Below are 14084 nucleotides of genomic sequence, written 5' to 3' on the forward strand. Positions count from 1 at the left end.
AATCAATGCGGAGTGGAAAGTTTAGCTTCAAATGCATGCGAAACACATGATTTAGCTTCAAATCAACGCGGAGTAGAAGGTTTAACTTCAAATGCATGCGAAACACATGAGTTAGCTTCAAATACTTGAGATATAAATGATTTAGCTTCAACTGCATGCGAAACAAACGAGATCGCATCAAATCCATGCCAAACACTTGACTTGGCTTCAAATCAATGCGGAGTAGAATGTTTAGCTTCAAATGCATGTGAAACACATGATTTAGCTTCAAATCAATGCGGAGTAGAAGGTTTAGCTTCAAATGCATGCGAAACACATGAGTTGGCTTCAAATCAATGCGAAGTAGAAGGTTTTGCTTCAAATCCATGCGAAACACATGACTTAGTTTGAAATCAATGTGGAGTATAAGGTTTAGCTTCAAATGCATGCGAAACACATGATTTAGCTTCAAATCAATGCCGAATAGAAGGTTTAGCTTCAAATGCATGCGTAACAAATGATTTTGCTTCAAATGAATGCGAAGTAGAAAGTTTTGCTTCATATCCATGCGAAACACATGACGTAGCTTGAAATCAATGTGGAGTAGAAGGTTTAGCTTCAAATGCTTGCGAAACACATGATTTAGCTTCAAATCAATGCGGGGTGGAATCTTTAGCTTCAAATGCATGCGTAACAAATGATGTTGCGTCAAATCAATGCGGAGTGTAAGGTTTAGCTTCGAATGCATGCGAAACACATGATTTAGCTTCAAATCAATGCGGAGTGGAAGGTTTAGCTTCAAATGCAACCGAAACACATGATTTAGCTTCAAATCAATGCGGAGTAGAAGGTTTAGCTACAAATGCATGCGAAACACTTGATTTAGCTTCAAATCAATGCGGAACAGAAGGATTAGCTTCAAATGCATGCGAAACACATGATTTAGCTTCATATCAATGAGGAGTAGAAGGTTTAGCTTCAAATGCATACGAAACACATGACTTAGCTTAAATCAATGCCGAATAGAAGGTTTAGCTTCAAATGCATGCGTAACAAGTGATGTTGCTTCAAATCAATGCGGAGTGTAAGGTTTAGCTTCGAATGCATGCGAAACACATGATTTACCTTCAAATCAACGCGGAGTAGAAGGTTTAGCTTCAAATGCACGCGAAACACATGATTTAGCTTAAATCAATGCCGAATAGAAGGTTTAGCTTCAAATGCATGCGAAACACATGATTTAGCTTCGTATCAATGAGGAGTAGAAGGTTTAGCTTCAAATGCATGCGAAACACATGAGTTGGCTTCAAATCAATGCGAAGTAGAAGGTTTTGCTTCAAATCCATGCGAAACACATGACTTAGTTTGAAATCAATGTGGAGTATAAGGTTTAGCTTCAAATGCATGCGAAACACATGATTTAGCTTCAAATCAATGCCGAATAGAAGGTTTAGCTTCAAATGCATGCGTAACAAATGATTTTGCTTCAAATGAATGCGAAGTAGAAAGTTTTGCTTCATATCCATGCGAAACACATGACGTAGCTTGAAATCAATGTGGAGTAGAAGGTTTAGCTTCAAATGCTTGCGAAACACATGATTCAGCTTCAAATCAATGCGGAGTGGAATCTATAGCTTCAAATGCATGCGTAACAAATGATTTTGCTACAATTCAATGCGGAGGGAAAGGTTTTGCTTCGAATGCATGCGAAACACATGATTTAGCTTCAAATCAGTGCCGAATAGAAGGTTTAGCTTCAAATGCATGCGTAACAAGTGATGTTGCTTCAAATCAATGCGGAGTGTAAGGTTTAGCTTCGAATGCATGCGAAACACATGATTTACCTTCAAATCAACGCGGAGTAGAAGGTTTAGCTTCAAATGCACGCGAAACACATGATTTAGCTTAAATCAATGCCGAATAGAAGGTTTAGCTTCAAATGCATGCGAAACACATGATTTAGCTTCGTATCAATGAGGAGTAGAAGGTTTAGCTTCAAATGCATGCGAAACACATGAGTTGGCTTCAAATCAATGCGAAGTAGAAGGTTTTGCTTCAAATCCATGCGAAACACATGACTTAGTTTGAAATCAATGTGGAGTATAAGGTTTAGCTTCAAATGCATGCGAAACACATGATTTAGCTTCAAATCAATGCCGAATAGAAGGTTTAGCTTCAAATGCATGCGTAACAAATGATTTTGCTTCAAATGAATGCGAAGTAGAAAGTTTTGCTTCATATCCATGCGAAACACATGACGTAGCTTGAAATCAATGTGGAGTAGAAGGTTTAGCTTCAAATGCTTGCGAAACACATGATTCAGCTTCAAATCAATGCGGAGTGGAATCTATAGCTTCAAATGCATGCGTAACAAATGATTTTGCTACAATTCAATGCGGAGGGAAAGGTTTTGCTTCGAATGCATGCGAAACACATGATTTAGCTTCAAATCAGTGCCGAATAGAAGGTTTAGCTTCAAATGCATGTGTAACAAATGATTTTGCTTCAAATCAATGCGAAGTAGAAGGTTTTGCTTTAAATCCATGCGAAACACATGACTTAGTTTGAAATCAATGTGGAGTAGAAGGTTTAGCTTCAAATGCATGCGAAACACATGATTTAGCTTCAAATCAATGCCGAATAGAAGCTTTAGCTTCAAATGCATACGAAAAAAATGATTTTGCTTCAAATCAATGCGAAGTAGAAGGTTTTGCTTCAAATCCATGCGAAACACATGATTTAGCATCAAATCAATGCGGAGTAGCAGGTTTAGCTTCAAATGCATGCGAAACACATGAGTTAGCTTCAAATCAATACGGAATATAAGGTTTAGCTTCAAATGCATGCGAAACACATGATTTAGCTTCAAAACAGTGCCGAATAGAAGATTTAGCTTCAAATGCATGTGTAACAAATGATTTTGCTTCAAATCAATGCGAAGTAGAAGGTTTTGCTTCAAATCCATGCGAAACACATGACTTAGCTTGAAATCAATGTGGAGTAGAAGGTTTAGCTTCAAATGCATGCGAAACACATGATTTAGCTTCAAATCAATGCCGAATGGAAGGTTTAGCTTCAAATGCATGCGTAACAAATGATTTTGCTTCAAATCAATGCGAAGTAGAAGGTTTTGCTTCAAATCCATGCGAAACACATGACTTAGCTTGAAATCAATGCGGAGTGGAAGGTTTAGCTACAAATGCATGCGAAGCACGTGATTTTGCTTCAAATCAATGCCGAATAGAAGGTTTAGCTTCAAATGCATGCGTAACAAATGATGTTGCTTCAAATCAATGCGGAGTGTAAGGTTTAGCTTCGAATGCATGCGAAACACATGATTTAGCTTCAAATCAATGCGGAGTGGAAGGTTTAGCTTCAAATGCATGCGTAACAAATGATTTTGCTTCAAATCAATAAGGAGTGTAAGATTTAGCTTCGAATGCATGCGAAACAAATGATTTAGCTTCAAATCAATGCGGAGTGGAAGGTTTAGCTTCAAATACATGCGAAACACATGATTTAGCTTCAAATCAACGCGGAGTAGAAGGTTTAACTTCAAATTGCATGCGAAACACATGAGTTAGCGTCAAATACTTGAGATATAAATGATTTAGCTTCAACTGCATGCGAAACAAACGAGATCGCATCATATCCATGCGAAACACTTGACTTGGCTTCAAATCAATGCGGAGTAGAATGTTTTGCTTCAAATGCATGTGAAACACATGATTTAGCTTCAAATCAATGCGGAGTAGAAGGTTTAGCTTCAAATGCATGCGAAACACTTGATTTAGCTTCAAATCAATGCGGAACAGAAGGTTTAGCTTCAAATGCATGCGAAACACATGATTTAACTTCGTATCAATGAGGAGTAGAAGGTTTAGCTTCAAATGCATGCGAAACACATGAGTTGGCTTCAAATCAATGCGAAGTAGAAGGTTTTGCTTCAAATCCATGCGAAACACGTGACATAGTTTGATATCAATGTGGAGTAGAAGGTTTAGCTTCAAATGCATGCGAAACACACGATTTAGCTTCAAATGCATGCGTAACAAATACTTTTGCTTCAAATCAATGCGGAGTAGAAGGTTTAGCTTCAAATGCATGCGAAACACATGACTTAGCTTGAAATCAATGTGGAGTAGAAGGTTTAGCTTCAAATGCATGCGAAACACATGATTTAGCTTAAATCAATGCCGAATAGAAGGTTTTGCTTTAAATCCATGCGAAACACATGACTTAGCTTGAAATCAATGTGGAGTAGAAGGTTTAGCTTCAAATGCATGCGAAACACATGATTTAGTTTCAAATCAATGCCGAATAGAAGGTTTAACTTCAAATGCATGCGAAACACATGATTTAGTTTCAAATCAATGCCGAATAGAAGGTTTAACTTCAAATGCATGCGTAACAAATGATTTTGCTTCAAATCAATGCGAAGTAGAAGGTTTTGCTTCAAATCCATGCGAAACCCATGACTTAGCTTGAAATCAATGCGGAGTGGAAGATTTAGCTACAAATGCATGCGAAACACATGATTTTGCTTTAAATCAATGCTGAATAGATGGTTTAGCTTCAAATGTATGCGAACCACATGATTTAGCTTCAAATCAATGCGGAGTGGAAGGTTTAGCTTCAAATGCATGCGAAACACATGATTTAGCTTCAAATCAACGCGGAGTAGAAGGTTTAACATCAAATGCATGCGAAACACATGAGTTAGCGTCAAATACTTAAGATATAAATGATTTAGCTTCAACAGCATGCGAAACAAACGAGATCGCATCAAATCCATGCGAAACACTTGACTTGGCTTCAAATCAATGCGGAGTAGAACGATTAACTTCAAATGCATGCGAAACACATGATTTAGCTTCAAATCAATGCGGAGTAGGAGGTTTAGCTTCAAATGCATGGGAAACACTTGATTTAGCTTCAAATCAATGCGGAGTAGAAGGTTTAGCTTCAAATGCATGCGAAACACATGATTTAGCTTCATATCATAGAGGAGTAGAAGTTTTAGCTTCAAATGCATACGAAACACATGAGTTAGCTTCCAATCAATGCGAAGTAGAAGGTTTCGCTTTAAATCCATGCGAAACACATGACTTAGCTTGAAATCAATGCGGAGTAGAAGGTTTAGCTTCAAATGCATGCGAAACACATGATTTAGCTTCGTATCAATGAGGAGTAGAAGGTTTAGCTTCAAATGCATGCGAAACACATGAGTTGGCTTCAAATCAATGCGAAGTAGAAGGTTTTGCTTCAAATCCATGCGAAACACATGATTTAGCTTCAAATCAATGCGGAATAGAAGGTTTAGCTTCAAATGCATGCGAAACACATGATTTAGCTTCAAATCAATGCGGAGTAGAAGGTTTAGCTTCAAATGCATGCGTAACAAATGATTTTGCTTCAAATCAATGCGGAGTGTAAGGTTTAGCTTCGAATGCATGCGAAACACATGATATAGCTTCAAATCAATGCGGAGTAGAAGGTTTAGCTTCAAATGCATGCGAGACACATGATTTAGCTTCAGATCAATGCGGAGTAGAAGGTTTAGATTCAAATGCATGCGAAACACTTGATTTAGCTTCAAATCAATGCGGAACAGAAGGTTTAGCTTCAAATGCATGCGAAACACATGATTTTGCTACATAACAATGAGGAGTAGAAGGTTTAGCTTCAAATGCATGCGTAACAAATGATTTTGCTTCAAATGAATGCGAAGTAAAAAGTTTTGCTTCATATCCATGCGAAGTAAAAAGTTTTGCTTCATATCCATGCGAAACACATGACGTAGCTTGAAATCAATGCGGAGTGTAAGGTTTAGCTTCGAATGCATGCGAAACACATGATTTAGCTTCAAATCAATGCGGAGTGGAAGGTTTAGCTTCAAATGCAACCGAATCACATGATTTAGCTTCAAATCAATGCGGAGTAGAAGGTTTAGCTTCAAATGCATGCGAAACACTTGATTTAGCTTCAAATCAATGCGGAACAGAAGGATTAGCTTCAAATGCATGCGAAACACATGATTTAGCTTCATATCAATGAGGAGTAGAAGGTTTAGCTTCAAATGTATGCGAACCACATGATTTAGCTTCAAATCAATGCGGAGTGGAAGGTTTAGCTTCAAATGCATGCGAAACACATGATTTAGCTTCAAATCAACGCGGAGTAGAAGGTTTAACATCAAATGCATGCGAAACACATGAGTTAGCGTCAAATACTTAAGATATAAATGATTTAGCTTCAACAGCATGCGAAACAAACGAGATCGCATCAAATCCATGCGAAACACTTGACTTGGCTTCAAATCAATGCGGAGTAGAACGATTAACTTCAAATGCATGCGAAACACATGATTTAGCTTCAAATCAATGCGGAGTAGGAGGTTTAGCTTCAAATGCATGCGAAACACTTGATTTAGCTTCAAATCAATGCGGAGTAGAAGGTTTAGCTTCAAATGCATGCGAAACACATGATTTAACTTCATATCATAGAGGAGTAGAAGTTTTAGCTTCAAATGCATACGAAACACATGAGTTAGCTTCCAATCAATGCGAAGTAGAAGGTTTCGCTATAAATCCATGCGAAACACATGACTTAGCTTGAAATCAATGCGGAGTAGAAGATTTAGCTTCAAATGCATTCGAAACACATGATTTAGCTTCGTATCAATGAGGAGTAGAAGGTTTAGCTTCAAATGCATGCGAAACACATGAGTTGGCTTCAAATCAATGCGAAGTAGAAGGTTTTGCTTCAAATCCATGCGAAACACATGATTTAGCTTCAAATCAATGCGGAATAGAAGGTTTAGCTTCAAATGCATGCGAAACACATGATTTAGCTTCAAATCAATGCGGAGTAGAAGGTTTAGCTTCAAATGCATGCGTAACAAATGATTTTGCTTCAAATCAATGCGGAGTGTAAGGTTTAGCTTCGAATGCATGCGAAACACATGATATAGCTTCAAATCAATGCGGAGTAGAAGGTTTAGCTTCAAATGCATGCGAGACACATGATTTAGCTTCAGATCAATGCGGAGTAGAAGGTTTAGATTCAAATGCATGCGAAACACTTGATTTAGCTTCAAATCAATGCGGAACAGAAGGTTTAGCTTCAAATTCATGCGAAACACATGATTTTGCTACATAACAATGAGGAGTAGAAGGTTTAGCTTCAAATGCATACGAAACACATGAGTTAGCTTCCAATCAATGCGGAGTGCAAGGTTTAGATTCAAATGCATGCGTAACAAATGATTTTGCTTCAAATCAATGCCGAATAGAAGGTTTAGCTTCAAATGCATGCGTAACAAATGATGTTGCTTCAAATCAATGCGGAGTGTAAGGTTTAGCTTCGAATGCATGCGAAACACATGATTTAGCTTCAAATCAATGCGGAGTGGAAGGTTTAGCTTCAAATGCATGCGTAACAAATGATTTTGCTTCAAATCAATAAGGAGTGTAAGATTTAGCTTCGAATGCATGCGAAACACATGATTTAGCTTCAAATCAATGCGGAGTGGAAGGTTTAGCTTCAAATACATGCGAAACACATGATTTAGCTTCAAATCAACGCGGAGTAGAAGGTTTAACTTCAAATTGCATGCGAAACACATGAGTTAGCGTCAAATACTTGAGATATAAATGATTTAGCTTCAACTGCATGCGAAACAAACGAGATCGCATCATATCCATGCGAAACACTTGACTTGGCTTCAAATAAATGCGGAGTAGAATGTTTTGCTTCAAATGCATGTGAAACACATGATTTAGCTTCAAATCAATGCGGAGTAGAAGGTTTAGCTTCAAATGCATGCGAAACACTTGATTTAGCTTCAAATCAATGCGGAACAGAAGGTTTAGCTTCAAATGCATGCGAAACACATGATTTAACTTCATATCAATTAGGTGTAGAAGGTTTAGCTTCAAATGCATGCGAAACACATGTGTTGGCTTCAAATCAATGCGAAGTAGAAGGATTTGCTTCAAATCCATGCGAAACACATGACTTAGTTTGATATCAATGTGGAGTAGAAGGTTTAGCTTCAAATGCATGCGAAACACACGATTTAGCTTCAAATCAATGCCGAATAGAAGGTTTAACTTCAAATGCATGCGTAACAAATACTTTTGCTTCAAATCAATGCGGAATAGAAGGTTTAGCTTCAAATGCATGCGAAACACATGATTTAGCTTCAGATCAATGCGGAGTAGAAGGTTTAGCTTCAAATGCATGCGTAACAGATGATTTTGCTTCAAATCAATGCGGAGTGTAAGGTTTAGCTTCAAATACATGCGAAACACATGATTTAGCTTCAAATCAACGCGGAGTAGAAGGTTTAACTTCAAATGCATGCGAAACACATGAGTTAGCGTCTAATACTTGAGATATAAATGATTTAGCTTCAACTGCATGCGAAACAAACGAGATCGCATCATATCCATGCGAAACACTTGACTTGGCTTCAAATCAATGCGGAGTAGAATGTTTTGCTTCAAATGCATGCGAAACACATGATTTAGCTTCAAATCAATGCGGAGTAGAAGGTTTAGCTTCAAATGCATGCGAAACACTTGATTTAGCTTCAAATCAATGCGGAACAGAAGGTTTAGCTTCAAATGCATGCGAAACACATGATTTAACTCCGTATCAATGAGGAGTAGAAGGTTTAGCTTCAAATGCATGCGAAACACATGAGTTGGCTTCAAATCAATGCGAAGTAGAAGGTTTTGCTTCAAATCCTTGCGAAACACATGACTTAGTTTGATATCAATGTGGAGTAGAAGGTTTAGCTTCAAATGCATGCGAAACACACGATTTAGCTTCAAATCAATGCCGAATAGAAGGTTTAGCTTCAAATGCATGCGTAACAAATACTTTTGTTTCAAATCAATGCGAAGTAGAAGGTTTTGCTTCAAATCCATGCGTAACACATGACGTAGCTTGAAATCAATGTGGAGTAGAAGGTTTAGCTTCATATGCATGCGAAACACATGAGTTATCTTCAAATACTTGAGATATAAATGATTTATCTTCAACTGCATGCGAAACAAATGAGATCGCATCAAATCCATGCGAAACACATGACTTAGCTTCATATCAATGCGGAGTAGAAGGTTTAGCTTCAAATGCATGCGAAACACATGATTTAGCTTCAAATCAATGCGGAGTAGAAGGTTTAGCTTCAAATGCATGCGAAACACATGAGTTGGCTTCAAATCAATGCGAAGTAGAAGGTTTTGCTTCAAATCCATGCGAAACACATGACTTAGTTTGATATCAATGTGGAGTAGAAGGTTTAGCTTCAAATGCATGCGAAACACACGATTTAGCTTCAAATCAATGCCGAATAGAAGGTTTAGCTTCAAATGCATGCGTAACAAATACTTTTGCTTCAAATCAATGCGGAGTAGAAGGTTTAGCTTCAAATGCATGCGAAACACATGATTTAGCTTCAAATCAATGCGGAATAGAAGGTTTAGCTTCAAATGCATGCGAAACACATGATTTAGCTTCAAATCAATGCGGAGTAGAAGCTGTAGCTTCAAATACATGCGAAACACATGAGTTATCTTCAAATACTTGAGATATAAATGATTTAGCTTCAACTGCATGCGAAACAAACGAGATCGCATCAAATCCTTGCGAAAGACATGACTTAGCTTCATATCAATGCGGAGTGTAAGGTTTAGCTTCGAATGCATGCGAAAAACATATCTTAGCTTGAAATCAATGCGGAGTGGAAGGGTTAGCTACAAATGCAGGCGAAACACATGATATAGCTTCAAATCAATGCGGAGTGGAAGGTTTAGCTTCAAATGCAGGCGAAACACATGATTTAGCTTCAAATCAATGCGGAGTAGAAGGTTTAGCTTCAAACGCATGCGAAACACTTTATTTAGCTTCAAATCAATGCGGAACAGAAGGTTCAGCTTCAAATGCATGCGAAACACATTGTTGAGGACTCATCAGATGGATGACGGAGATCCTCTGAATATTGCACTTGGTGCCGACTACCTCGAAGGACCACCCACTGTAGTGGGACTATTTGTAACGCGTAACCTAACCGTTACGCGTATCTCTCTATGTGTTCTGTTCTGTTCTGTTTGAAAGTCTGTCTTGTCTGTCTTCTGAGAATGTTCTGTCTATCTGTTGAGAATGTTCCTGTCTGTCTTCTGAGAATGTTCTGTCTATCTGAAGTTGTCTGTCTATCGCTCTAAGACTGTTCTGTCTGTCTGTACTCTCTGTATGTTCTGTGCTCTAGAGGACCGGAGTCATGTCTCATATCACCTCGGTCCTCCCTACTTCTCTTAACCTAGGGTGGGCGGCAAGGAATTACGGTCCAATCACTGCAATCCCAAATCCAGGAGACTGCCCCAAAACGGTGGGCCGGGAGTTAGGAGGGAGAGTGACAAAATCTGCTCCTGCGAGACATCCCGCGCTGATGGGCCTACGTGCCCGAACAATGCCAGACCCAACCGTCATTGACTGGACCGTAATCAAGGACCAGGAGACGTTATGACGGTGCCACATGTGCCCGGGAACGGCCCGGGACAGACCCATACCGTCCGGGTACCCAAGCACATGGCCCCTGCCATAAATCCTGGCCACTTGGCCCTAACATACCGCCCACCTTGAACATGCATCGCATGTTCAACTATGTCTATATTTGATAACCCATATAAGTGTAAGCTTATGATATGATTACAATCTACGTATTCTGTGCGAATATTACAATATTTACAATGATCGAGATTTACACTATACATAGTTGCGCTACACCTCGTGTGACATTTCTAAGTGATCTGACGGTATTATACACAATTTTGTCACGGGTCGTTTAATTGTTCCGGTTGACGTTCTGACTGTTGCGACACGAATCACTCCATCTGTACCAGAGTGTACCTGAACGATTCTTCCCATGCTCCACTGTAACGGGGGTAGATTGTCCTCCTTGATGATGACCAAGGAATCCACGGCTAATTTCGACGTGGTGGAATGCTGCCATTTGTGTCGTTGCTGCAACTGTTGTATACATTCCCGCTGCCACCTTTGCCAGAAATGCTGGACCATTTGCTGGATTAGCTGGTATCTGTTAAGTCGAGTGACCTTGATATCTCGTAGGTCATGAGATGGCAGTGTTGTAAGGGCAGTACCAATTAAAAAATGCCCAGGAGTCAAAGGGTTTAGGTCTGTGGGATCTGAGGATAATGGTGAAAGTGGACGTGAATTTAAACAGGATTCTATTTGCGTCAGTAACGTATATAGCTCTTCGAACGTGAGCCTCTGATCTCCTATAACGCGTGTGAGGTGGTATTTAGTAGGCGGATTGCTCGTGTGTACCTTCTACAATGCGCGACATATGCCCTAACGTCTCATATTCTGACATGAATTCTGTATACTGCTGTCTTTTGGTCGTAGTCTATGGGTGCGTTGGATAGTCTTCCGCCCACCTTGAGTAGTCCGCCATTGTCCAGAAATACATTTAGGGACCGTAGCGCACTGGAATTTGGAAGTGCTTGTTGCGTTTGTACTAATCTGATCTCTGTCGAAAATGCCTCCTTTTGCGCAAGTAATTCCAAACATGTTCTCGCTGCATTGATTTCTATTGTTTGGGGTTAGTTCCTCTATGTCCCAAAACCTCTCTAATTGAGATTGCAGGTCATTGAGTGTGGCTAAACAACACATATTGTTTTGTGGTAATTTCTTATCTGCCCAGGTAGGAGTGCCTCCCAAAACCCAACCGAGTTGGGTCTTTTGCAAGAGCCGGTTGGGAGTTGATTTGTGTTGACCGACACATAGCAATGTCCAAAATAGCCCTGCTCCAATGAGCATATCTATTGGCCGTTGTAAATGGAATTCTGGATCGGCTAGCTCTATGTGACTTGGAATTTCTATTTTTTCTCTATGTATCTGAAAATTGGGCATGTCTGACGTGATGGTTTCTATTGATAGGCATTGTACCGTGTGTTGAGATTTATTATATCGCGAATGAATTGTTAATGTTGCTCTACCTTCTATGGAATTTACTGCCCTTCCTAATCCTGTCACTGTTGAACTTATTGCAGTCGGTTTGATGCCGAGTCGTTGGCAAATTCCGTGGTTATAAAATTTGCTTGAGATCCCGAATCTAATAATACCCTGCATTTATGTGACTGACCACCCTTGTCCTTGACATAAACTATTGCTGTCGATAATACGGCATGCCCTATTGTATTTGCTACGTTAGCTGTGAGTACTGGGGGTTCTCGCGAATCTGATTCTCCTGTATCCGCGTAGCCTTCTTCTGCGCGTTTGAATTCGGGATTATGTAATAAGGAATGATGCTTCCTTCCACACTGTTTGCAATGACTCCGTGTACACGCCCGTACCCGATGTCCCGATGACAAACAATTGAAGCACAGCCGGGCTTCTTGCACTATCTTTGTTTTTGTATTTAAATCGCTGTTCTTAAATTTCTCACAGTTATATATCGCGTGATTGGCCTTACATGCGGGGCACCCGGCTGAGTTAACTACATGCGAAGCTATGTAGTTGTAATGAGGGGTATTGTTTGTTCCTCGAGGTCGCTGGTCGACCCTGGGTGCAGCTATCTGAACACTGACCGCGATATTTGCTAAATATTTGGAACGTTCTTCTATAAACGCAGAGAATTGACCAAATGTAGGCATTTCCGACTGAGATATTATTCTCCTTTCCCATTCTCTCATGGACACTTGACCTAACTTTTTGGACAATAATGGAACTAACATGGTATCCCAAGTTTCAACCGATTCACCCAAAGACATTAACGCTATTCTATGATTTGTAGCTTCGTCCAGAAATTCCCGCAATGTGATGTCTGATTCCCTTTGAATGGATTTTAAATCAAGTAATGAATTTACATGGTGCCGCTTGAGACTTGTAGAGTCTTCATATCGCGACTTGAGTAATTCCCATGCATGTCTGTAATTTGTTCCGGACACGCCTAACGCTTGAATCACACGAGCCGCTACCCCCTTGAGTGAGGTATTTAAATAATGGAACCGTTGTATGTCTGTTAATGAATTATTCTCATGAATCACTGATGTAAATGTGTCTTTAAATTTCACCCAATCACTGTAATTGCCATCAAAGGAAGGCAGTTGCAGTGTCGGTAATCTAATGTTTATTGCGGTATCTGCAGTCTGCGCGGATATCGGGCTGTTCGTGGTTATCCTACTCTGTTCCGGAGTGGCACGGGCAATGACTATTTCGACTTGATCTATCAGATCAAAATACGCAGTCTCGAATTCTTCGCGCTCGATCGCGTGCGCTGCTTCGGCGTCCGTTCCAGCTACGAGTATTTCGATTCTCGTTTGAACTCTATTAAAATTGTCAAGGAGACATACATTTGCATCTAACCGTTTCTTAAGAGAGCCCACCGAAGTCGTGGTCGCGAATTTGCAAATAAATGTCTTAAACCGCGTGAGTGCAGCCTTGACCGTTCCGCGCTCGATCATCAACGGTTTGAGATCTTCCGCCATAGTGATTTACTGACGCAAATGGGACTATAAAGGTACTTATCACTTGGGCTGGGATACTTGGTACTGCTGTCGATGCCTGTTGGCTGCACTGGGATGCTGCGTTGTTCTGTAATGATGTTGAGCTGCTGCGTGATTGTCCTGCTGTGGTGCTGGACTTCTGTGGTGTTGCACTGCTCTGAAGCTATATGCACTGCCTTCTCTGGATGCTGTAGCCTCCGGAAGAAACTTCTCGTCACTGAGCTCCTGAGATTCCTGATTGAAGCCAGGTGTTGGTGCTCTCGTGATACACTGTGCTGCGTGGCTGTAGCCTCTGATGATCTGTCACTTTGTCTCTGCGTTCTTAGATCCGGCTCGAAGGACCAAATGCTGCGTGGCTGTAGCCTCCGATGATCTGTCACTTCGTCTGTGCGTTCTTAGATCCGGCTCGAAGGACCAAATGTTGAGGACTCATCAGATGGATGACGGAGATCCTCTGAATATTGCACTTGGTGCCGACTACCTCGAAGGACCACCCACTGTAGTGGGACTATTTGTAACGCGTAACCTAACCGTTACGCGTATCTCTCTATGTGTTCTGTTCTGTTCTGT

The 14084-nt window shown here is 40.2% G+C and overlaps 1 protein-coding gene across 1 annotated transcript in view; it reads right to left on the bottom strand.

Annotated features, from left to right (window-relative positions):
- LOC143263623 (uncharacterized) overlaps positions 1–13496 on the bottom strand; it is a 34457-nt gene extending 20961 nt beyond the window's left edge. Inside the window, exons 1-4 of the mRNA XM_076528453.1 lie at positions 12132–13496; positions 11364–11904; positions 10887–11285; positions 10618–10711 (exon numbers count right to left, since the gene is read on the bottom strand). Of these exons, the coding sequence (XP_076384568.1) occupies positions 10618–10711; positions 10887–11285; positions 11364–11904; positions 12132–13496 (2399 nt within the window). The remainder of the gene's footprint in view (positions 1–10617; positions 10712–10886; positions 11286–11363; positions 11905–12131) is intronic.
- Between the last annotated feature and the right edge of the window lie 588 nt (positions 13497–14084).

The sequence above is a fragment of the Megalopta genalis genome, unplaced genomic scaffold, assembly GCF_051020955.1.
Source record: "Megalopta genalis isolate 19385.01 unplaced genomic scaffold, iyMegGena1_principal scaffold0893, whole genome shotgun sequence".
Classification (NCBI taxonomy): Eukaryota; Metazoa; Arthropoda; class Insecta; order Hymenoptera; family Halictidae; genus Megalopta; species Megalopta genalis.